Below are 22,955 nucleotides of genomic sequence, written 5' to 3' on the forward strand. Positions count from 1 at the left end.
CTTTTGAATGTTAAGCCTGATAGTCTTGTCTTGCTGACTGCCAGGTTGATTCGCTGAATGACAGAATCATTATTTAGGTTCTACATAATATGACAATGTTAAGTACTGGTTGACTTGTTTATTGAAATATGGGATTGTTTTATTGGCTGAATTACTGGTTTGCTAGCTGTTTTGTTGTCTGTCTTAGTAACTGATTGGTTTGTTGTTTCACTGGGTAAAATGACTGTTAATTGGCTGACTGACTGGTTTGTTAAATTCCTGGTAGACTGACTGACTCACTGATTGTCTGGAATGTTAAACCTAGCAGGCAGAGTTCTTGGTTCACTGGTGATCTTGAGTAGTTTGCTGGCTGGCTGACTGACTGCTGGGGTTTGTTGATGACTGAATTACTGACTTCTTTTGTTAGCTGCTGGCTGACTGAAAGACCAAACGACTGGTTTATTGACTGGCTGGTGGACTGTAAGAGTGATTGACTGACTGTCGGCTTCCTGAATGACTGTGGCTACATGGTTAAATGACTCCATTGTCTGTCCATGGGATCACTGTTACTGTATAATCGTATTGGACTGGATTACACACACACACACACACACACACATACATACATACATACACACACGCACACACTCACTGTTTATTAGCCTTAACTCACAGAAAACACAACAGGCAGATGAGCTGATGATGTTATGCCTTGCTCTCATTGGTTGGCCCTGACTGCCTCCTCCCCTTTTCTCTCCCTCTCTGTACTCTGCATCTCTGTCTCTCTCTCTACCCTCCCTTCCTCTCTCTGTCGATCCTTGCTCATCCCATCACTATTCAACACCAACCACATCCCTTCTCTCTCTCTCTCTCTCTCTCTCTCTCCCTTCCTCCTCCTGTTTCTCTACCTCTCCTCTCCGTTCTACTCTGTTCCTGCCGGAAGATGATGGTGGTGATGATGAGGATGTGACACTGTGGCCAGCCAATGATCAGGCAAGGAGGGAGTGGAGGGGGTGTGTTCAGAGGCTGAGCTTAGATCTGATCGATGCTGAAGAGAACGAGGAGGAAGAAGGGGAAGAGAGGTAGGTAGAGGTGGGTGGGGGAGGCCTTGTCCAAGGTGAGGAGCGCCAACGCTGGTTTAATAAAAGAGGAGAAGAGGAGGAGGAGGAGGAAGAGGAGGAGGGAGGTAGGAAGCTGTCGCCTGTCAGAGGGGGATCAACCTGCGCTGTCATGGACAAATATCGACCCAAGAGACCAACCACCCTGGCTCTGTTCCCACAGCTACCACCAGCTGGCACCCAGGTAGGGAGGCTGGGAGGATCCCCTGTTTTTTCCATGAGCTGGACAGATTGGTTACAGTGTGAATGAGAGTGTGTATGATCATGGGTTGTCTTGTGTATAGAATGAGGTAATAAATGGGTTACTGTGTGTGTGTGTGTGTGTGTGTGCATTTCCTGGGAGGATCCTGTCTTCCGAATGAGACAGTTTGTGTATGCTTTTGTGTGTGTGTGTGTGTGTGTGTGTGTGTGTGTGTGTGTATGTGTGTGTGTGCTTGTGTGTATGCTGGCAGTGGGTCGGTTCTTAAAATGGTTCAGCTGTAGCCGTATGCTTCATTAACTGGGTTCCTGTTTTGTGTTTTGGTGGCAATATTCTCAGCAAATACCCATCAAATATTTTGAATATTAATATTCATTGGTCAATCTATACCATGTAGTTTTACAGCAGACCCACATAGATGAGCAGCTAGGGGTTGAGTGACTTGCTCAAGGACACTTAGACAGAACATAGTCGCTGTTGTGCGGACTGACCCTTATTCCTCCGTTAAAACAAGATAGTCCAATCTGCTCTGCCATCTTGTGAAATACTGTATATAACAAGTATATCTAAGATGGGTCAGCTGTAACAGTATCTTCTAGTAAGAGAACAGAAGAAGAGAATAATACAAAGCCAAGTCATTAAAAGAATATTGCTATTAAAACAAGTCTGGACTCTAGATGATAGTGAAGTAGATAAAGCCCTGGCTCCTCAGGCAGTGTGCAGTAATGAGTGGTCTCTGGAGGGAGCTAGCAGTAGTGACTAGCACTCGCTCAGCAGTAGTATGCTTGTGTATCCCTTTAATTTAGGTGCATCCTGTTTACTGTGTCAGTACAGATCAGAGCAGAGTCATTTCAACCTAACCTGGGCTTGCTTTTAACATCAACATCCAAATCACTCAATATATAAAGTAGGTTCCTTATTTCCATTGGAACATTACATTAAATCACTGTTATTGTGACTCTTTTTGTTTGACAATGCCCAAATAATAATGCAATAAAATACGGTATAGGTGGTTAGATTTGGTCAGATATAATTTAACATACAAGATGGTAGCCTGCTGTTGGCTTTCGGATCCAGTATAAAATCAATTGTTTTGAAAAGTTTGCTTAACAGCTTACACATTTCTGTTAACAGACAGGGTCAAATTTTGTTGGCTTGTTTTGTTTTTTCTTGGAGGTTTGAGATTGATTTCACACACATCACTCATTGGCTAACTAATACCTTTATCAAGAGCCACAATTATGAGGTAACATCTGGACTAGCTGCTGTCTATGATCTACAACAGCACCCACTATTTATATTTGAACCTTATTGATTTTAACAAAGTTAGGGTTTTGGGTTGTTCGATTAATTTGGTAAATGGTAAATGGACTGTACTTGAATGTTCTTTTCTAGTCTTCTGACCACTCAAAGCGCTTTAACACTACATGTCACCATTAACCCATTCACATTCATTCATACACTGATGGCAGGGGTTACCATGCAAGGTGCCACTTGCCCATTGACTCTAACTGATCATTCATACCCATTCATACACCGCAGGCACAGCCAGCCAATTTGGGGTTAAGTGTCTTGCCCAAGGACACATCGACATGGACAAGCGGAGCTGGGGATCGAGCCGCCGATCCTCTGATTGAAGGATGACCTTGCTCTACCACTGAACCACAGTTGCTCCATGCATTTTAATTTTAAACTTTTTAACTATAAAACATCTCCACAGTTTGGCTTTCCAGATAATTTTACAGCTATGTCTGAACTGTGGGTACTTGGCTGGCCTCTTCTGCATTGATGACATTTACACACAAATGTCTTATTTTTGAGTCAAATTTAGTTTCTTAATTGTTTATTGGATTTTTCGACTATTTGGCATCCTTTAAATAAGCAATCATTTTAAACAACATGTTGCATGCTAAGGTATTAACGTGTATTGACTGGGCAGAATTTTGCTGCTATTGTTCTTACCAGGCAAACACATCGACTTTGCTATAGTTTTGTTTTAATAAGTTGGTATTTTTTTGTGTTTATTACTGGCACGCATATGGAGAGATACACTCATTAAAAATGGAGAATGAAGCATGGGAATTGGACAATAAGCAGAGGCCAGAAACATCTGACCAACCAGCCAGACCAGCCTACCAAACACGACCAAATGGACCAAATGCCCTAGGAGGAGAGCCGAAATGGAAGCTATCCTAACCCAGTTAGGACCTAGAGCTATTCAACTACCCAGCCTGCTTCTGGCTAATGTCCATTCGCAGGAAAATAAGATGAATGAACAAAGACTTTAAGGTAAACCAGCAACAGGATATTGGTGACTGTTGGGCCCACATCTTTACAGAGACCAGTTTCCATTGTGGCATCCAGACGGCAACCTCCGGTTCTTAAGAGTGAAGCCAATGCAGAAGTGTCTTAAATTGACCTTTTTTCTACTTCTCACTTGATATATTACCTCAGTAAACATTGTAAACATGAGTTTATGGTCTCAATCTTTAATTTCAAGTCTTCTTCAAGACAGCATGATGCTCATTTAGTAAATTATGGTCCATTTAGAATCTAAAAAGACCATAAAGCAGAGTATGCTTTAGGGTGGGGCTGCCTTGTGAATGACAGGTCGTTACCCAACCAGAGCCGTATACAGCGTCTCTACATCACTTTTAGTTGCAAAAAAAGCCAATATGACGGTCGTAATCCAGGATGGTGACGGCCAAAAAGCTGAACTTGAGGTTTCAAAACGGCAGTCCACAAACCAATGGGTGATGTCCTGATGACTATGTCCACTTCTTATATACAGTCTATGGTGGCATCCCGGATCAAGCTAGTGGACTGCAGGAAGGAGCTCAGGACTCCAAAGAGAGGAGGTGGACACTGTGTTTACATAAATAATGCAAATTTGAAAATTAACTACATGAATGCACTACTCTTTATTTTGTTTTGTCATGGTATTATAGTGTAGCTGTAACTGCATTTTTTTGTCTAGCAGTCTCTTTGGCCGAGGGGAGCTTGGGCAAGGGCACAAAGTGGGCCACCTTGCTGAACCAATCTACCACTGTTAGGATGGTGGTGTGTTTGTTGGACAGTGGTAGACCGGTAACAAAGTCCAAAGAGATGATGTGGGAGCAGGGCCGATGGGGCACAGGCAGAGGTTGCAAGAAACCAGCTGGAGCCTGGTGGGATGGCTTGTGCTGGTTGCAGACAGGACAGGCATTGACGAACTCCCGGGTGTCTTCCTCCAGAGTAGCCCACCAGAACCTCTGCTACAGGACCTCCCTGGTACGCTGGATCCCAGGGTGGCAAGTGAGTCTGGAACTGTGGGCCCACTGGAGGACATCAGACCTCAGGGTCTGAGGGACGAACAGGCGGTCAGGTGGGCAGGGGCTGGGACCGGGCTGGTCCTCCAGGGCGGCCTTGACTGTCTCCTCTACCTCCCAGGTGATCGAAGCAACCAATACGGGGGCAGAAAGGATATCGTCATTGCCAGGGGTGGAATACCCCTTCTCTACAAACTGGCGGGACAGGGCGTCAGGCTTGATGTTGCGGGTACCGGAACGTTAACAGAGAGGAAAACTTGAATCGCGTAAAAGACAGGGACCATCTGGCTTGCCAAGAGTTTAGTCTTTTGGATGTACTCAAGGTTCTTGGGATCAGTCCATACCAAAAAGAGCAGACTGGTCCCCTCAAGCCAGTTGCGCCATTCTTCAAAGGCCAGCTTAACAGCTAACAGCTCTTGGTAGTTCCTTTCAGCTGGTGAGAGCCGCCTAGAAAAGAAGGCGCAGGGGTGGAGCTTCTGGTTGTTGGCAGCCCGCTGGGATACTCGTAATGTCCAGTGGGGGTGTTGAAAGCCGTCTTCTCACTCGTCACCCTCCCGGATCCGGACCAAGTGGTAGGCGTTGCGCAGGTCTAGCTTGGTGAAGATGGTGGCTCCCCGCAGCAACTCAAAGGCAGAGGAGATGAGTGGGAGTGGGTAGCAGTTCTTAATGGTAATGTCGTTGAGGCCCCTGTAGTCAATGCAAGGCCTCAGTAACTTGTCCGTCTTCCCCACGAAGAAGAACCCAGCACCAGCAGGTGAAGAAGAAGGGCAGATGATCCCAGCAGCTAGAGAGGAATTTATGTACGCCTCCATGGCCTCTCTTTCAGGTGCAGACAAGGAATACAGGCTACCTCAGGGTGGAGTTGTGCCTGGTTACAGGTCAATGGCACAATCGTAGGGGCGATGTGGAGGCTGAGATGAGGCCTTGACCTTACTGAATACCTCCTGATAGTCATGGTATTCAGTAGGCACCCCTGACAGGTCTGAAGCAGAGCTGGAACAGTCTAACTGCTTGGGTGTAGCAGCTTGTTTCAGGCAAATCACAGGATGAACTCCACCCCAGGATGGCTCCTGTTGCCCAGGCGGAGCAGGGGTACCCCAGGATTAATGGATGCTGGGGTGACCGGAGAATAAGAAACCGGATAGTCTCATGGTGGTTACCAGACAGGAGCATACGGACTGGCGTGGTCTGGTGAGTCACTGTCCCCAGTAGTTGACCATCCAGGGAGTTGGCAGGAACAGGGCATAGCAGGGGTAGCAGTTTGTGATGAATGGGTTGCAGCCCTCAGGTTCTCCAGCTTAGCGCTCTGGGGTGCCCACACGGGGCTCATATGCTGGAGCAGGCGTCAGAGGGGCCGGAGGAGGAGCTGAGACTGCCTGCTGGGTCAAGACTGCCGTTAGCTGTTGGACCTGAGCGGCTAACGCAGCCAATGCCTGCTCGTGGACTGCTGCTGACTGACGTGTCTAAGCGGCGGTGTTGGTCATCAGCGCCTCATGCTGCTGGAGGATCCCCTCGATCCTCTCGAAACGGGAATGTGGTGAAGAGGTGTGCGCTGGGTCCAGGACTGGCCAGATTGTACTGTAACGGATTCTCTGAACACTGTCTTATATAGTTCCTCTGTCTGGGGCCAATGCTCCACCTTTATCCTTAAACTCCTCCTCTCTTGCCTTCTAGATAATAGTGTAATTTCTATGGTAATGGTGTCTGCTCTATTTTTAGACTCTTTCCTTTATGACATGGAAAGTCATGAACTTTCCCTCTTAAGTATGTTCCATTGATGTCAGAGTTTTCCCCTCAGGCATATTCCATTCTTATCCAAACCTTATTACACCAGCAGGTTCAGCGTCCTCCCAGGCTCATTTTTTAAAAGTTATACATTAAGTCAAACAGGTTATATGTTAAATCGTTTCACTCATACTAATAATACTAGTTTTGATCTCATATATGTGTACTTAAAACATTGAATATATTTGATAGTGGGGCGACCATGGCAAATGGGGTAGAGAGGTATATTGCTCCCAATATACTAGGGATGGGTTAAAAGCAGAGTATAAATTTCCTCACTTCCCTCCTTCTTCTTCTTTTTCTTCTTCTTCTTCTTCTTCTAGTGCTGGCTTACCATATCAAGTCAAAGTCTGACACTGCTTTGAGAATTAAACATGATAATTGTTGTCTTTTTTGTCAGTGTATGAAAGTGCTGCTGAAAGTGGAAGGGAACTCAACAATCTGCTGGTGTCATTAGACTTTTAGGAGGCAGAGTATTTAATAGAATAATAGGGTTGGCTTTACAGTGATAGTTGTAACAGGTAAATTAACCAATAGGCGGATCCTTTAAAGTCTCTCAACTGTATTCTTACAGTGCCACAGCTACTGTATTTCTTTGCATCAGAAAATGATAAATGGCAGTGAGACGATTGTTGATGTTAAAACTGGCTTCATCAGATTTCTGTCTGCACATTGAAATCACCACATACTCTGGCTGTAGCATCAGTCTGAAAGAGGATGTCATCATCGAGAGGGCTGTGCTTATCACAGACAGAGATGATTGATTCTGCCACTGTGTCTCTCCTTCTACCTCTCTCTCACACACACACACACACACACACACACACACACATACACAGTAACCATAGTAACTTAATGGGGTGTGCAAGAGAGAAAGAAGTTGCATGATGGGATGTCAGTAAGTGAGTCAGCGTTCCATGACGTCAACGCATACTTCCTGGTCACTGCCCCTTCCTCTTCCTGGCAAAAAAAGAGGGATATTTAGGGATAGATAGATAGATAGATAGATAGATAGATAGATAGATGCAGCAAATAAATGAAACAGGAACAGAAACATAATATGTATCCCTTTTTGTATCTATAATTCTCTCAGCTAGACTACAGTAAGCAGACAAGAGTTATGGATTAACACCTCAAACTGTGAACAAAACCTCCTGTGTGTGTGTGCGTGTGTGTGTGTGTGTGTGTGTGTGTGTGTGTGTGTGTGTGTGTGTGTGTGTGTGTGTGTGTGCGTGTGTGTGTATGCGTATGTGTGTGTGATAACCCAATCATGTGGTGGTTTTTGCTCTTACATTGCGGCTCTGTTTCACTAACTCTATCCAGGACTCCATCAACAACAACTCTTTAGGCAAGAAGGACAGCTGGAAGGACTCCTGTTCCTCCTCCCCACATATTACAGGTATGGACACTAAATGACACTGAAAAACAAACAACCAAAAAAAAGTAACAATGTCAAGATGGATTCCAACTTCATCTCCCTGCTTCAAATACATTTAAACTCTTGCAGAATTAGATATTTTCAAAGAATTTACATTTAAAGCTCTGTTGCCATGAATAATTTGATCCGTAAACAAAATATAGATGAACAACTATAGGATTATGTGTTTTTTTATATTTCTTTGTGCACACTGTAATGCACCACAACAGTATATTGTTCTTCTTTTAAAAGCCTTAAGCCAATTCAACAGCAATTTTGACTGTAATCTCCTTTCATCAAATTAATTTAAAGCCAAAGAAAGGTACAACTCTTACAATAGAAGGAAGATTCGCGAAGTGGAAATGGCTGAAGCCACAGATGTCTTATAGAGGCAGAGTATTTAATAGAGTTATTAATAATCTGGTGTCTTCTGCTCTGTGGCACAGCCTGGCCTGCATGGAACCACCTAAAGACCTAACACAACGGTTGTAGGCCATCTCAGACTCCATCCAGACTAATACATTTTTGTTTTAAAACAAAAACGATCTCCGTCTACACGTTTTAGCATACTTTGCAAAATGATCTCCGTCCAGACTAACACGACTTTAACAAAAATTAATATCACATGACTTTTCACATACACTGGGCATGCGGGTGCCGGAGTAAACAGGATGTAGATTGGTTGCTTAGTTCCATAAAATCTCACAGGTCCAACAGATGTGGTGTGGAGAGACGTAACAAATTGTATTTGAAGAAAGGCAGCTGGTCTGGGATTAGACACTGAACTCTTTTAATGGATTTTAATCTTTTAAAACTGTGTGGATTACCTCCTTTTCATAAGGCACCTTTTAAGGTGTGGAACTTTTTTAAATCAAAGAGACTGGAACCTACTTCCTCGCTGCACTGGTTACTAGAAGAACCTCTCGTTAATGGAGCCAGGATGGACATCCAGGGCAATACGACACCATGTATGAGCAGCATGCTATGCACCTCTGGATTTATCACCCTGAGAAAGGCGGTGGATGTAGCTGGTCCTGGATTTATGGATTCACCAGCGATGGTCTCTCTTCTTGGACTGATCTCCTTTTGGCAGAGCTCGTATATCCTGAGCAGGTGGGCTGATAGACTGAGGAGGAGGTTAAGATGCTGCCCTAAGACACTTGGCAGAGGAGAGGAAACTCATGATGCGACTGATCCTTTTCTAGAGCTTGGTTTTCGTCTAGATCTGGAAGGGTTCTCAGAACTCTCATTAAGTAGAGCAAACTGTAAGCTTGTGGACCTGTACACAGCAAAAGGATTAACCTGCTATTAAAAAGAGGACTGGTGATTTACAGTGGAAGATTTTACACGGTGCTTTTGCAGTCAACGCTTTCATTTCTGTGATTAACCCTTCTGTTTGCAGTGATTGTCAATTCATCAAAGTAAAAGACTCTGTTGCCTTTTGAATGCACTGCTAATTGTAGACGGTTTGGTGAGACTTGATCTCAGACTACCTTCATTTTGGCAGTCTCCTATAAAAACGCTGACGCCTCGAAGTGGCAGCTGCTCAACCTGATTGTAAAAACGTTGATCTATAGCAGTAGAAATAGAAGAGTGGAGGGCAGGACAGGGAGGCAAGCCCTTCCTGTTTTCATCTCTTTGGTCAAAGCTAGAATTTGGGTGGATCTATCCCCGAGAATGAAGGGAAAATGTTCTTGAAATATTTTAAATGAATCATGTGCATTTTGTTTTTCAGTTCATGTAATTCTTATTTATCCAGGATAAATTGCCTACTGTATGCCACTTTGATAATCCCTTTGTGTACAACTGATTACCTAATAAATAATCTGATTCCTTTGTTTTTTTTTTCCGTGTGTGTCTTAAGGGGATCTAGCACCACCGGATATCCAACCAAAAGCAGAGGACAAAGTTCAGCACAGAACGCGCCGCCTGGCCCCAAAACCACCCACAGCCAACGGAGCAAACAGCAAAGCTCACTCTCAGGCCGCTGCCACCACCGTAGACACGCGAGCTCGACTGCGGGAAAGACAGGCTTCAGGGGCCACACACACACAGTCCTCCAGCACACCAAGGAGTCAAAAGAGAGGAGGAAGAGGAGCCCCAGCAATGAGAGAGCGGAGCCTGGGAGACATCAGAGGAAAGGATGGAGGGACAGCAGGGAAGGAAGATAGGAGAGGAGGAAGACTGTGTGAGCAGTCCAGGGGGAAGGAGAAAGAGAGAAATGGACATCAGAGGCCAAGAGAAACAAATGGACCGAAAAGCCGGGGGGCTGATGGGAAAGGAAAAGTAGGTGCTAAAGGGGTTAACAAAGTAGGGGTATTGAAGCCAAATAACATACTGTCTAACCAGGAAGTTTATCTGTCGTCCATGGTGGTCCCACGCACGCCTGTAGCACCAAGAGCCGAGGACAAGACCCAAGACCAAGGTAATGAACCTATCTTTAGCACAGGGTGGTGGGTGTTGTAACTTTTATACTTAGCGGTAAAGTTTAGTGCTGTGAAATGTCTGGCTTCATTCTGCTAAAAAGGCTAGTACTAGTTTGTTCTTTTCAATATCTGCATCATGCCACAACATGACTTTTCAAGGGAAGGTACATCTAATCTATCTAATCATATCTGTGCAAGCAGCTCACAAGTTACTCCTTACATCTAACCACTTTATATCTAACATATTGTGTGTTTTAAGGCCAAAACCATGACAGGACCCAAGACAACCCCCCTGTCCTCTCCCGGTCCAGCAGCGAGGGGGGGTCAAACAGAATGTCCCTCAGCTCAGATACAGAGGGACCCCCACCAGGGCCTCTGCATCCTTCTCTATTCCACCGCATCGACCCTGACATCAGCGAAGAAGAGGGAGAGGGAGATCCAACTCCCTGCGTGAACGTCCAGATTGGTCCAACCCTCTGCCTTACAGATAATGACAAAACAGAGATGGACTGTACCAAGTCAGAGGTGGAAGCAAGGGGAGGAAAAGGTGACTATAACACTGAGGTGGAGGGCGCCAACTCTGTCACTCAGGGAGATGGTGCGGCTGCTCAGATTGTACCAAAGAGTGAAGCTATGGCACTGTTAAACTATGACTCTGTTAAATACACTCTGGTGGTCGATGAACACGCTCAATTAGAGCTGGTCAGCCTCAAGAACTGCTTGCACAGTTACAATGAGCACAATGATGACAGTGATGCAGAGACGGTCTATCAGTCAGCCAATGAGGAGGAAGATCCAGAGTATGAGGAGGAAAGGAAGAGGAGAGAGGAAGCAAGGAAGCAAGGTACAGATTCTTTTTTTTTTTTTAACATGGCCAAGCTCTCTTCTGTCCCAAACAGTTCATTAAAGTTCATGAAATTTAAGGGTTTATCCCTTTGGGAGCATGAATGTTCTCAGTAAATTCCACTGTAATCTGCCTGTTAGGTTAGAGACATCTTGTGTACAAACTAAGTATACAATTCATCCTGATGGTGCTTAACTGATGGAAACTAAACATCTATGAGTCATTCTATGAGTCACTAGACTAAAGACATTACCGACTCACGTGACTAACGATTGGCATTCTGCGGGCTTCTGGACGAAAGTCCTTCTTTTCCCCGACTCATCCACCTCCCCTCCCAAAGTATCCATGTAATGTACAGCAAGGGGGTCATAATTTTGAAATGAACCCCTTCAGGATGATTCAAGTCGTGTATCTTTTCAAAATAATGACCCTCTCGCTGAACATTATTCCTCATATAATACCAATGATTAATTAAAGGAATGGTCGTGGGGTTACGAAAATCATTTGGAATGGTGTTCTAGGGGACTGTGAATATCCACAACTGATTTAATGGCAATTTTCCCAGTTGTGCTGAAATTTTCAGCTCTGAATCCAAGAGTTGGAACAAGGGACAGACGTAGTGACTGACAGAGAATACTGTCTTTAATAACCAAAACTATAAGAAAAACATGCCCCTTTCATACAGCAATTTCATCTTCATTTCAGTCTGTCAATCTGATTAAAGGATAACATTTCTGTAACATCACTAGAAAAATTCACTGTTTAAAAGGAATATTCTGTAGTATAGTAAATGATAATAGAATAAGCTTCATTGGCCAAGTATGTTTGGACAGGCTAGTAAGTGAAAGCACTAGCTAGCTCAGCTTTTTTTGTTTATTTGTTCGTAAGGCACAGGGATTTACTTTAAGAGTAGAGGGCCCAACACTAAGCCTTGTGGAGCACCTCACTAGATGATACTGCATGTGTAGCTTCAGGACAGAAGATTGTCTGAAGTTGAAATCAAAAACACACTGTCTGTTTGCATGGTTCCTTTGTTCCCGCTTCCTGCTGCTAGTGGTTTAACTTTTCCTTGTTTTTGGCTCCAAGACAGAAGGAAAGAGGAAGAAAACCGAAGAAAGGAGGACGAGATGAAGAGAAGGAGGGAAGAGGATTTGAAGAGGAAGAGGGAGGAAGAGGTGAAAAGGAGGAGGGAAGTTGTGGCAAGGATCTGCAAGCCGTCCAAGGTAACGTCAACCACAACTTCAGAGGAAGAAGAGTCTAATGGAGGAAGACCAGGAACTTCCAGAAGTAAGAAGTTCCTCAACCTGTTTTCCAACAACAGCAGTCATTACAGCGCCACAGGTTTGTGTATTCTCTAAATATTTAGTTTGAAGCAAAAAGTTATTTAGAAATGAATAATCAGGCTCCTGTGAGCTAAGGCGCAAACAAATTTGACTATGGTTTTTAGATTGTCTGCATCACAGTTCTCTTTTCTGTGATTTGATATTGTACAGAGAGAGGTAGCCTGTAAGTTGATTAGGGTTATAAGTATATTCACTGATACTATACGTGATGCAGTCTTGATTGGGTTTATATAATGGTTGGAAGTTCACTTTATTCATCACATCAATGCATGTTTCTGCTGATTGAATGTGTTGAAGCTTCCATTGTTACTGTCTAAAAAACTGACTTTATAGACATTGGCAGTTCATTAATTGGAGGCAGTGAGGTTTTCTGAACCATCATCAGGTGTAGCCCGATAATCAGAATGAATTGCCATTTTGTTTTGCTTCCAGCCGACAAGCTTTTCGTCATTTGTATGTCGCTGTTTTTCACAAATTCATTTCATATCATATCAAATTACATGTATTGGTCACATACACAATCATGCACAGTACCTGAACGTAAAATGAGTTTGTCCCAGAAACCAATAACAAAATTGTTGAAATAGAATAGAATCGTGTAGAATGGAATATTCCAAATACGATTAAATATTTTACATAAGAACCGAGAAACAAGAAAAACAATATACCAGTCCTTATGAGCATCATTGTAGGAAGTAACTACTGTGGAAATGTCCACCGCATTGCCATGTAAAGAAAATAAATCTCCCAAATCATTTTTGTATTTCCAATACTACATGCTTCCGGGGATATAAAGGCTTAGATGACATTCTCAAGCCTTTATATCCGCCCAGTGGGACTACTGCAACTCCCTTTGTACTGGACTTAGTCCGCAGTTCCTGTCCTGCCTGAAACTGGTCCACAATGCTACAGCCTGGCTCCTCACAGGAACCCTGAAGGGGGACCATATCACCCATATTCTGGCCTCTCTTTACTGGCTGTCAGTATGGTCCAGAATTTATTTTAAGGTTCTCCTGTTTGTCTATGATGCCTCTTTATGGGCTGGCCCTCTCTTATATTACACAATACCTAAGCTCTCATTCTCCTTTGAGGTCCCTCAGGTCAGCTGACTTGGGGCTACTGGCTCTCCCGCAATTCAAATTTAAGCGCATGGGTGATCGCTCCTCTGCTGTTTCAGTCCTTTTCATTTTAAAACAGTTTTAAAATCAAAGAATCAAAAGTATCTCGTAACTCTGCCGAGTGGCTGAAACTCTCCGTCGTACTTGAGAGCAGCATTGATGCTTTTGTTCATTTACAGTTTCTATGTGAGCTTCACAATTGTTGTATAAAATTAAGCATAAGCCCTCCTAAAAGTAGGGAACCGTGCCTTCAAACGTCCGCTTTGTAAGGCTGATAACGCCCCTGGATACGCTTCTCGCAAAGCGCTTGAATAAAAGCTTGTCTCTTGCAGACAGTAGTAGCATTATAAAATGCAGAATATAACTGCACAACAGCTGCTAGTATAGACAATAAAGTCAGCAACGCCTGTAATTCCTTATCCATGTTGAATTACCACTAGCGGCTCTGTAATCAAGGATGATTTTAGTTTTCTTTCCCGGCAAGGGGACAAATCAGGGAAGGACATGTTGTGACTGCTAAGACCCAATCAAGTAGTCAACGTGGGTGTCTGCATCATTGTTTTCAAAGGTCTACGTTTCTGCCCGTCCAGACTCAAATGCCACCCTGATGTTTGCCAAAATGGCGTCAGCCGCGTTTTTAAATCTCCATTTAGGCGTGCGTTAGGTGTAAACATAGCAAAGGTTGTGTGCTAAAATGAGAAACATAGTAGTGGGGATGTACCCTGATAAATTTAAATCCAGTCTCAAAACATACTTTTATTCTCTAGCATTTAATTCCTCCTGATGTGGCTGATTTTTTACTTGTGTCATGTGTCATGTGTTTATTTGTGCCTTTTGAGTTGTGTGCATTGATGGTTATGTCGGTATTTTTTTTACTTGTGATTTTAATCCACCTGTTCTGGTCTGTGCACTTTTCAAACGTAGATTTTTTGGCGTTCTCGATATCTTTTTTCCATACTGTAGTCAAGTAGTCAAGGTCAATAACTTCCAATTCCAACTCATAGGAGCTCTAAGCATTTTCATGGTGGTGGCCATTTGAACTCTCTATTCCTCAGTAAGTGTCAAAATTGGCCATTGTGTTTTTTTCATTAAAGGATCATGATATACGATTTTGAGTTTAACATAAATGCTGTATCTTTCAGGTGCTGGGTCATTTGGTGTGTTCTCCTGTGTTTTGGATGGAGTGGAGAGACAACAGAGCCACAGAGCTGTCTACAGGTCAAAACATATGAACATACACAAACTAATTGTGACGTGTCCAAATAAACCCATAAGACTGAAATCTGTACATTTTTTAGGTTTGTTCCCCGTCATGCAGACGAGCTGTACCTAGAAACAGATGATCCAGTGTTAATGATGAACCAGTCTGAGGACCTGTGGTGTCAGGGGTACAACATGAGGACTGGAGCTACTGGCATCTTCCCTGCCTTCTATGCTGTCAGGCTGGCTAAAGATATTAACCAAGGTACATTGCAAAAAACTGTAATGAAAAAAAACCCAGAATAGCACAACCATCAACAACATCTCATAATTATAGTTTATTTTTTTTCTCCTTTGTTCTCGCAGTGCAGAAAAATGGCTGGATAGACCAGTTCCTGGTGCAATTCCTGGGTTCAGTTCAGGTCCCAATCCACAAAGGCAACGACATGCTTTGTGCTGCGATGCAGAAGGTACATACAGACACTGAACAACAGAACCTCACCATACAATCTGATCATCAGTGTTGGAGTGGTCAACTATGGTAGTCAACTTCCAGGTTGAGCATTTAGCGAGTGGGCTTCAGAAACGTGGCTCCTGAAAATGGGTCAACTTTCCCCACAAATTTGAACCATTTTCCAAGTAAGTATTGCTTGGTAAAACATGTATTTTATAAAGTAAATGCTAAATCCTGACAGGACATGTTCTCATTTCCCTAACGAAGTTGTATCCTGTGAAGACGGAAGTTTGTATTGAAAAGACTGTCAGCAGTAACCAGCTACATTTTGCAGAAGTCGCTGGATATTCTTGGAAAATGCACGAAAAATTAGGAATAACTTTTTTGTAAGATATCATACAAACCATTGTATGAGGATACATTGAACAGGACAACCGAAAACTACCAGACTGACATGACAAGACGACGAGCGTGGAAGCTCACTGCGTTAGCCGAGAGCTACCAGGGAACTCTGCCCAACCCACCTACTGTTGAGTAGGTAGAAATCTCAAAGCCAAGACAAATAAAACCAAAACTATCTGAGATTTGGGTGAATTGACCCTTTAACTGATTTAAATTCAGCGTGTTATACATGTGGAACGCTGTGCCTGTTGCAGCTGTAATCACTGTGTTTCCTTCACTGGCTCCAAATCTCTATCAAGAACATTACAGCACACTTAAAGCTCCAGGCTTACTTTGTAAAGAGACACGTTCTTTCCTTTTCACCTTGAGTCAAATAATTGTATTGATTTCTTGAGAGGTAAATGAGCTCATTGTTGGAACACAAAGTAAGAGTTCTGAACAATGAGTAGGGGAATAATTCATCTCTTGCTATATTCAGCAAAGAGTGGAACAACAATACAAACTTCCAGTGGCTGTTGAGCTGACAGCTTGAGGTGCTGTTACAGCGCTCAGTACTTCTGCTACCTAGGTTCAGGAGAGTTTATTTGGGTTAGGGTTAGTCACGCCGTGATTGTTCAGCTGTGCGGAGGTCACAACTATATTCACTTTGAATGTCTTTCAGGAGAAAGTGTCTGAAAACTTGTACAGCTCTGCCTTTGAGTGTGGCCGCCACAACCATAAACATCACGGTCAGATGACAATGACCCTAAGACTGGCCTAACACTGCTGATCCATCTAAAATGTACTTGTTGAAACCAGACCGTGCTGCTGAGAGTCAAAGCTCCTCAGCTATGTTTAGTGACTGATTGACTGATTATTTGTGTTTACAGGTGGCGTGTAACAGGCGGTTAGCAGGTCAGCGTCCTTCAGCCTGTGTGCTGGAGGTTAGTGTGAAGGGTGTGAAGATCAGTGTCCAAGACCAGTGTCACTCTGCACATAGGGTACGTGCGCTGCATACCTACCTACCGACCTTTCTACCTTCTTAAGCTTAATAGCTTTTAAATTCAGTCACCTGCTGCTGGTAATTATGATGTTGGCAATAAGCTACTTTGCCGTAGTTAGGTGTAGCGCTCTACAGTGGCGGTCAGCAGTAACTACAACTGCTACTCAAAAAAGGTAATATTGATGTCCACTCTGACAATTTGGGTAAATATATCCCAGATAGAACGTTTCGGACTTAAAACATTCAAACTTTTACGTCTCAGTCTGTGTGTCCGTCTATCAGGGGGACCAGTGTTTCCACTTCTTCCAGTTGAAGAACATCTCATTCTGTGGCTGTCATCCGAAACACAGCAAGTGAGTCGGAAACCACTTGATCTGATCGGTTCCTACACTTGCATGAGCGCGTTTGCCTCAACAAATATTTGTAAATCAACCTCTGAACCGTACATTTCCTGAGTAATGCCGATCATTCCACTGCAGGTATTTTGGTATCATCACCAAACACCCTGACCAACAGCGCTTTGCCTGTCATGTGATGATGTCAGAGACAACATCCCATCCTCTGGCCGAGTCTGTAGGGTAAGACCTATTGTATCGTATACGGTGTTCTTATATCCTGTTGTATACATAGTTTCTGACTTTTACTATTGGATATACATATCTGGTCAGGGCCAGCATTGGAAAGTACTCCAATGAAAGTGCTACATTGGGCTTTTGCTTCTTTTACTTAAAGTTACTGTGAGGAACTTTTTGCTGGTTATGCAACAGTTGGTTCCTACTGGGAGCAAACAACAACACAACGACGCTGAAGACGGTTTGGAGCAAAATGACGTTAAAAACAGAGGTTAGGTTGAGGCAACAAAACCACAACCATAAATCCACAACGCAGCGTCGAACACCGGTCTCGAGGTTGACAGTCCTGCGTTCGTGACTATTTCACCTGCCACAATACTGGGCTGACTGGGCGGAGCAAACCGTCCGACGCCAGGCTGCTGCAGTTAAATAAGAGGTTTTCTAAAGGGAACCTGGTGCTCGGAAACGCTACCACTTTCTTCCGCAGGGACCTACTAAATCATCACAAAATGAAAGTTCCTTGATGTAACTTTAAGTGAAGGATCTAAATACATTTAATGACAAAAATAGTTATATTCATTATAGGTATAATCATATCTATAATGTCAGTCAGGCCAGTAGTTATATCTTACGCTGTACCTAGTGAGAGTGTTAGATGATACAACATAACAGATGTGTACTGTCATCTCTCCTGTTATTTCCTCTTATTCTCTTCTCTGGTGTCCCACAGGAGGGCATTCCAGCAGTATTACAAGGAGAACATTGGCTACTCCTGTCCCACTGAAGACATCTTCATTGAGTAACACCTCTCCTCCCCCCCCATCCACATTATGTATTGAATACTCACTATGTGCATGTAAGCTTGGTCTTACACAGCAAACTGGACCACTCATATGTCTTTGTCAGACTACTTGCATGGGGGATTTCTCTTCTTACCTGCATCCAGTGATACAGCAAGCTTGTCCTTACTTTAGCCATGTCACAATATAAATACCTCTATGGATGGATTGGATCACATGAGATGTTCCATACGCTGACAACGGATGTGACATAAACCCTACCTAAATTACTTGTACGTGACTACATGTAGATATTGGATGTAAAACCATATCGACAGCCTTCAGGACTATGGAGTTCATTTAATGACAGAATCTTTATGTCGTCAATTTTTTAACTTGCCACCATTGGTGAAATGTATGATAATGAATAGTGACAGTTTTGGTAATTGATTAACCATTTAATTCTTATATCAAAAAAGAGTTAGCAGCCGTGTTAGCAGCTCAGTGAGGTTCTGTTTTAGGCACAGCAGTGCTTTAAGCTACTGTAAATGCTCATTTCAGCATGCTAACATATGCACAATGACAATGTTTATCATGTCAGCCGCTAACATCTGTTAAACACAAAGTTCAGCTGAGGCTGATGAAGTTTGCAGGTTGTTTGGCCATAAACCAAACTAGATGAAAAGCCAGGGGATCAGCACAGCTGTTAGAATATGTGTTAAGATATTTTAGTCTGGAACGAATGTTGGGCCGACTGACTGACACTGACATCTGTAAAAGCTCACCACTAGTGCGGCTGATGACAACGCTAACTTTTGTTGTTTCCAGCTTCTAACATATCATGTAATGGATATTGAATATGTTTGTGTTTTTGCACTGTTGGTCAGACAATTTGAAGACATACCCTTGAGCTCTTGTAAAAAAAAGGTTCCTTACAACAATATCTAAATCTTTAATCTTGGTATGATGACTGCACTCGAGGGAAAAGGGTCTATATCTGTAGCTTGAGTTCTAGTTTGTGTGCATATGACAAACGTCATAACCCATTCTTAGTTCTCGTGACTGGTTTGTTCGGTCACATGTGGTTATACATTAAGCACTCAAATTTTTTTAATTCCAGTCTCTAAACTTGGGAATATCCATGTAAAAGTAGGACCATAATGTTGACTTAAAGGAACATTTAGTTAGAAGTCTTATTTTGCAATTAAATTATATTAAATTTAGGTAGAATGAAAAGTAGCAAAACCCAGCAAGTTATGTAAGATTTGCATGTAATATATCTGTTTTCGCTGTTTATAATTAAGTGGGAGTGCAATGAAGAGCATCTCCCTTAATTAACATTCATCCTCTTGACCAAAATTAATTTCTAATGTTGAGTATGCATAGATCAGCAATGTTAGTGATCATGAGTATTGTGTTCACAAACTAGAATTCCAGTCACAGATATTGCAGCTTTAGCGCACTGTCAAATTATGTTAACCCATTTCCAGGTGTTTGAGAGAAGCCTTTCAGTTTACAGATGTCGCTGCATACACTGGCCTGGAATCAAACCCAGGTTCAATTGCCTGGAAGGCAGCAATGTTGCCACAAACACACACTTGAGAATCTAAGAAACAAAGCAAGACTGCATGTTTATGAAAAGAGGGTAAAACTTCGGTGTTAAATTAGCTTCATACAACAATTTGAAGGAACATACAAAAAAAAACAAATGGACCTGCTTGTTTCTCTGCACCGATGAGGACAAACTAATGTTTTCAAAATAATATAAGAATTATTCTGTATCTTATAACCCCCTGACTAGACAATCTACAGTTGAAGACGTTTGGAGATGTTGTTATGGTGCCTAATTTCTCTTCCTGCTGCTTGATGTTTCTTTTTTTTTTCCAAATGTGGTTTCAACTACAAACCCTTTGAGCAATCAAATATCCTTTAACTCTTTGTAATAACAAGGCCCAAATGACGCTGTGCAATTTAATATATGTGCAAAGTAACTGACTGGTGAGAAAGTGGATCACTGTGCAGTCATGTCCATGTCTGTCCATATTACTTTCAGCTCAGACTTCTTTTGCATTGCCTGTTTCAAATCTATCACCAAATTGTGGTCACATCTGCTTGGAAACACTTATTTCTCATTAGACGTAGAATTTGTTTCCTGTTATATTTTGAATGGGATGTATTTAAAAGGAAACACTGAACTGGGCTTTTAGACTAGCTCCTGGCTTAAAGCTGCACCAATCGACATGTTGGATCAAATGACTATGCGCAATGTAAAAGGAGACACACACAGTGATGGACCAGAGACTTTTTATCTAACAACGCAGTGAAGCGCAGCTCTATGAAGAGCCTCTTTTAGCTCGTTGTTTTTCTTTTCCAGCATGCAAACTACACCCCTATCAACCTTTTTTCTCACAGCAGCAGGCAGCTATTTTAGCTACAAGGCTCTGATAAACCCACTGTGACTGTACACTAAAAGTTGGGGGTGAACACAGTGGAGCATTTAGCAGCTAAAGAGACAGAATGTTTCTCATGGGTTGATGGAGACCAAAATAGAGCTAAAAAAAAAAGTGAATATTGGATTTATATTAGTCAGGCCATCTGAGCATTGACTCAAAATAACGATAATATTGCTCAGTGTCTTACCAGATATGTAAAGAGACAAAGATTTGCTAACAAGCTAGACATTACAGCTTTTATAGTATGGCAAAGTTGTGTTTTCAGCTTGTCCTGCTGCCTCAAGTAGCCTGAAAATCAATTAATGCAGCTTTAAGATCCAGGTTGTGAAAAATTTGGAATTTGGATGTCGGAATGCATCTGTACAAGCAGTCGAACAATTTGGTAAACAGATTTGAGAACGTAAAGTCAATGGAAATGAAGCCTGAAATGTTTTGTTTTCAGAAAATAGTGCCTATTTTTTTCTGGTGTAGTGATGACGACTGTTGAACTGTTGACGTCTGATGTCTCTGATCATAAGATTTAGATCCATACAGTCAATCTCATCCAGATGAGTAGTCTTGTAGCTGGATAAGCCACCCAAGATGGCTGCCATGGAATGTTACAATAATGTTACTGGGACTCAAGAGAGACATTAGGCCAACCAAGGTTTAACTGCAATATGGGGCTGGGACTGTTCCTCAGTCAGTCATTGTGGTTCAGTGCTGTTTGATTGACAGCATATTTACTGTAGAACTGGTCAACAATACGTTTTTTTATGGGAGGACATTAATCTAAGATGATGTAATGAATTTTGGTGAGATTTTGCACAAATATATTATTATACTTATTATAGTTTGCGTTAGTACTAGCAGTATTAATAGTAGCTAAGTATTTTTCCCATGATCTTGCTACTTTTGTAGTCTAGGAAGGATCGAAAAAAATGCAGGGCAAAACTAACATCTTGACATCTATACAAGGCATGCAGCTTCCGTCTGATAATATTTGGTCTGCAAAACCTGTATCAAATGAAGCCTTCATAGAGGACAAACGTTTAATTCCAATATCCCATTTCCTGCCATTGCCTTAAAGAAATAGTTTGGGTGTTTGAAGTGGGGTTGTATGAGGTCCTAATCCAAAGTCAGTGTATTACCTACTGTAGTTGGCGGTCAGCACATCGTCAGTTTGGAGAAACAGGAAGGAACACCGACACAAGAGCAAAGCAATAAGCTGCTGTCGACATCTAAAAGAAAGACCCACCTAAACAAATCAATATCCATTAAAGCCTGCGCTATATTTAGATTGTTTTCACTGCTTTATCTTTCCGTCAGACAGCCTGAAAGTGAAACTTACCTATGCTCTCTTAAAAGGTGGATTGGCTAAAAACCTTTTGGTGCTGCACTCGTCCACAGCAGTACTTTACTTTGCTCCAGTGCTGGTAGTCCTCTCTGCTTCTCCAAACTGAGGGCGTGCCGACCGCTGTCTGACTATAAATACGTACATACAACCCTACCTCAAAACACCCGAACTATCACACTTCCAAGTCTCAGTTGTTTGATTTTCATACAGGAGCAAACTGAAGTGAATGAAAATGAATGGCAACCTGGAAGAAAGACAAACTATTTCAAAGTCTCATTTAGCGTACTTTCCACCACATGTTCATTTCCATGCCAGCCATCCAAGGTGCACGACAGGAAGTTGTTCTGATCCACCAGAAAGTGTCTTTTCTTTGTATTCCACTATTCTGATTCTAACACCATGGGGATCTGCTGTACATGACTCATCAATATAGATATATCCTGTATAGATACTGTATGTATGTATGTTTGTATAGGAGTTATCATTGTATGTCGTTGGTTTGACCAAAACCTGGGTGTAACACCGCATGATATCGATGTTGTAAAATGAAGACACAGAAGATGCACAGACTGGTGATAATGATGGTAGTTTTTCTTGTCAATAAATTACATTTACAACTGCAATTAGAATACATGTTCTTCAGTAGGACCTTCTTTTTAGAGAATATAAGTCAGTTAGTTTACCACATTTTTATTAATGATTCTTGACCGGATTTTGCCATATATGAATTATATACAGGGTATATAACAACAATACCAAAGAAAATAGGAAATTATTCATATAATTGAATAGTTTGTTTTATAGTTTATGTGGTATAAAGGATATCATTTTGTTATAGATTCCTAATGACTATTATATATTATATATAAAAATAAAAACCATAATGGAGATGGGTTGCTTTTTCAAGGGTATATATAGCAAATGGCATTTCATGAAGTAAAAATGATTTCTTCTTTTGCACACGGGCATAGTTCTCGCGTGATATTATAATATCAGTAAATTATAATACTTGGAAAGGCCTGTTCAGACTTTTCTTCATCCAATACATTGTTCACTAACAAGGACCATGCCAATAACAGTATGAGTTTCGAGAGGTTTATTGCGTGATGGAATGATTGTTAGATTTAGGAAGCGGAAGGGGTCGAGGGATGTAGGGTAGGGATAAGTGATAGGGGTAGAGGGATGAAGGGGTCGAGGTAGAGGGATGAAGTGGTAGGGGGGATGTAGGGTAGGGATGGGG

At 42.3% G+C, this 22,955-nt stretch overlaps 1 protein-coding gene across 2 annotated transcripts; it reads left to right on the forward strand.

Annotated features, from left to right (window-relative positions):
- Positions 1-1,056: 1,056 nt before the first annotated feature.
- LOC137881392 (C-Jun-amino-terminal kinase-interacting protein 1-like) lies at positions 1,057-22,332 on the forward strand. 2 transcript variants are annotated; one of them, XM_068723318.1, is made up of 12 exons: positions 1,057-1,281; positions 7,713-7,788; positions 9,671-10,231; positions 10,492-11,076; positions 12,163-12,417; positions 14,680-14,755; positions 14,836-15,002; positions 15,104-15,207; positions 16,463-16,573; positions 16,858-16,928; positions 17,055-17,153; positions 17,878-22,332. In XM_068723318.1, exons 1-12 carry the CDS (start codon positions 1,210-1,212, stop codon positions 17,948-17,950), a joined length of 2,250 nt encoding a protein of 749 aa, XP_068579419.1. In that variant the 5' UTR covers positions 1,057-1,209; the 3' UTR covers positions 17,951-22,332. The 2 variants fall into 2 exon arrangements, with proteins under 2 accessions (XP_068579419.1, XP_068579420.1); XM_068723319.1 differs by having other exon boundaries at positions 10,492-10,779.
- Positions 22,333-22,955: the final 623 nt, after the last annotated feature.

The sequence above is a fragment of the Cebidichthys violaceus genome, unplaced genomic scaffold (assembly GCF_023349555.1).
Source record: "Cebidichthys violaceus isolate CVI_PGR_0920_01 unplaced genomic scaffold, fCebVio1.0.p SCAF_3, whole genome shotgun sequence".
Taxonomy (NCBI): domain Eukaryota; kingdom Metazoa; phylum Chordata; class Actinopteri; order Perciformes; family Stichaeidae; genus Cebidichthys; species Cebidichthys violaceus.